Source organism: Henckelia pumila, chromosome 4 (assembly GCF_033568475.1).
Source record: "Henckelia pumila isolate YLH828 chromosome 4, ASM3356847v2, whole genome shotgun sequence".
Lineage (NCBI taxonomy): Eukaryota > Viridiplantae > Streptophyta > Magnoliopsida > Lamiales > Gesneriaceae > Henckelia > Henckelia pumila.
The window spans coordinates 2,905,508-2,908,390 of NC_133123.1; the positions used below are offsets into that span (position 1 = coordinate 2,905,508).

Consider the following 2,883-nt stretch of genomic DNA (forward strand, 5'->3'; position numbering starts at 1 on the left):
ATCGGATATGGATATGGATACGGATATATGGAGATATGGATCGATTTGAAATTCATTTTATTGCTTTTCAAAATCCGAAATGTGATGGATTTGGAACACGTCGTAAATATCGACACAAATTATATAGTTTTTTTTTTAAAAAAAAAAGAAATATTTTAGAGAAATAAGATATAGTAAGACTTAGATATATTTGTTTTTAATTTTATAAGAAGCAAACAAAAGTAAATTGTATGGAGGCAAGACCGCAAGAGAGGGTGTGATAGGGTCTGTCATGGGAAACTTGAGTGGCCCACCCAACCAAAATCACACGACCCGTACCCATTTTCCCAACCTCCACTGCTCATCCACCCCGCCACGCTGCTCAGCCTTTGCACGTGCAGAGTCACTCCTCACACGTGTCAGAATTTCACTTTGTTTGTTTCCATAAACGACACACTTCTTTCCAAAAAAATTTATGTATAGTTCCAGAATAGCCCCTGGGATTTGGCCGAATTTTCGGTATGACCGAATCTGTTTTATCTTATGCTTTATTTTAATTTAATCCTTCTCTCACTGGTCAAACACAATACGAGGAGGCTTTTTTGGTTACCGAATCAATCTCCGCAAATTAGAAAAAAAAAAAAAAAAAAACAAATCTTTGCCATTACTTGGATGCGACTTTCAATTTTCTTCTAACAAATAAATCATCATTTATTTTTGCATCGAATTAATTATATATATGTATATATATTAATTTTTTAAAATTATGAGATTGTTGAAAATCAATTATCATTATTCTCCTCTTTCCAAATTTTGAATATACATATAGCTGAAAATACGAAAAAAAAAAAACACATGCTCAAAATTTAAAAACTTAGATATATAATATTCAAAATTTGAAAATACATGAATTAATAGATACGTCGAAATTTTACAAAGATGATACGCGATTACTCGTACAATTAAGTTATAAAATATCATATTTATTTATTTATTTTGAAGTAAAAATATCATATTTATTTTGAAACAGGACTGAGCATCTATTTCAGTTCAAAATGGTTTTTTTTTAAAAAAAAAAAAATTAATCTAATAATTAATAATAAATATAATATTGATATTGATATTATCCCAAATATATGATTCACATGTCTTTAAAAGCCAAACCCAATCCCTTAAATAAACCAACACCCCTTGTTTTGCATGACCATTTCTTCTCTCCTTCATATTTTCCCTCTCCACCTCTCAGTCCCATTTGTCACCAACCAACTCAAGCAACACTAGAGAAGACATTTTCATTCAAACTTGTATAAATTCGACGCTGCCATTTATATTCCTTCTCTGAATTAGCCAAGAAATATATATATACATCAGCTGTTCGATGGCTGTTGAAGCTCGGCATCTCCATCTTTTTCCTCCACAGGTCCTTAGCAATGGGTAGGTTCACTTATTTCCGAGATGGGTTTTCGATTTTCGTATTCTGTTTCCTGGATGTTTGTCATGATGTGGTATGGGTTTGAATTCTCTGATTGAATAATGTAGGAATTTGATGATGAACGGTGTTGAAGTAAATGGAAACGTCTATGGAACTCCGATGGCATACGGTGTGATGACGCCTTTATTAGGGATGAGCACGGCGACGGATGCCGCCGTTCCTTTGTACGGCTCGGCGTTCGCTAATGCCGTTGCGCCAAAAGCTGCGGCCATGAAATCCGATAGTGGCATCACCTGTGCCATGCCTGTTTCGAGGAAGCGTTCGAGGGATCCGGTCAGTCCTCTGCTTTCGACATTACCGAGTCAGGGTGGTAATCATCGTTGCGGTTCTTTCTCCTTTCTCGGAGAGGATATCTCTTCCCACATCCGACAGCAGCAATTGGAAATCGACCTTATCATCTCCCAACATGTACGTACTTATCGATATTAATTCTCACCCCAGTTACGTTTTCAATCACGAATATTCAATGCATTTGCAGTTGTTAGTAGTAATGATTTGTTTGGCAAAATATTTCGACAGACGGAAAAGGTGAGGATGGAAATGGAAGAAAAGCGTCGGAGATATTCGAGGCGGTTCGCGGCGGCCGTTCAAGACAACATCATAAAGAAGCTGAGAGCTAAAGAAGAAGAAATCGGAAAAATGGAGAAGTTAAATATCGCGCTGGAGGAGAAAGTGAAGTCACTGTGTGTGGAAAACCAGATATGGAGGGAATTGGCACACACGAAAGAAGCCACCGCGAATGCTCTGAGATGTGATCTTGAACAAGTCCTGAGTCACGTACAAGACGAACAGCAACATCATCGGCGGCGGACCGACGCGGCGGCGCTTGTGGACGACGCACAGTCGTGCTGCGGCAGCAACAGCAACTGTTCGGAGGAAACAGACACTGCCGACAAGGGGGAGAAGAAACACGCCCACGAGGGGAAGAGGAATTGCAAGAGCTGTGGGAAAGAGGAATCTTGCGTGCTGCTTTTGCCTTGCAGGCATCTCTGCCTCTGTGCTGTTTGCGGCTCGTTTCTTCACACTTGCCCCGTTTGCAGCTCCATCAAATCCGCCAGCCTCCACGTTAATCTCTCCTCCTCCTGATTATTAAACCCAAACCAAAGACCAATTTGTGTTCCATCTTTTACAATTAAATTGAAATTCATGATATGGTATTTCTTTTTTCTTTTTGGCCAAGGGGGAATGAACCGAACCGCCCATGTCATCAACTCACACCACCCATTATTAGCGTAAACGATGACTCGCGTAAATGTCGCTCTAATGCTGAAAACGACAGGGTTTTGGATTCGCAAACCAAAGCTAGCTCGTCTGCCAATTTCTATAATCCAGTTGTTGGAAATGGACTTATGGAGTCTCAGTCCCGCCAACTGACAAGTAAATAAATTAAATTTATATATTCATATTATATA

General features: G+C 38.9%; 1 protein-coding gene across 1 annotated transcript; it reads left to right on the forward strand.

The window, feature by feature from the left end:
- The first annotated feature begins 1,163 nt into the window (after positions 1 to 1,163).
- Positions 1,164 to 2,650, forward strand: LOC140865530 (probable BOI-related E3 ubiquitin-protein ligase 3). Its single transcript, XM_073270198.1, has 3 exons — positions 1,164 to 1,413; positions 1,519 to 1,879; positions 1,991 to 2,650. The coding sequence occupies exons 1-3, from the start codon at positions 1,358 to 1,360 to the stop codon at positions 2,555 to 2,557; spliced, it is 984 nt and encodes a 327-aa protein (XP_073126299.1). The 5' UTR covers positions 1,164 to 1,357; the 3' UTR covers positions 2,558 to 2,650.
- Positions 2,651 to 2,883: the final 233 nt, after the last annotated feature.

Bases quoted from the DNA above. Each gene is read 5' to 3' on its own strand.
- LOC140865530 (XM_073270198.1), top strand. From the start codon at position 1,358: ATGGCTGTTGAAGCTCGGCATCTCCATCTTTTTCCTCCACAGGTCCTT. The intron at 1,414-1,518 runs GTAGGTTCACTT...TGAATAATGTAG, and splicing joins CCACAGGTCCTTAGCAATGG to GAATTTGATGATGAACGGTG. The intron at 1,880-1,990 runs GTACGTACTTAT...ATATTTCGACAG, and splicing joins ACCTTATCATCTCCCAACAT to ACGGAAAAGGTGAGGATGGA.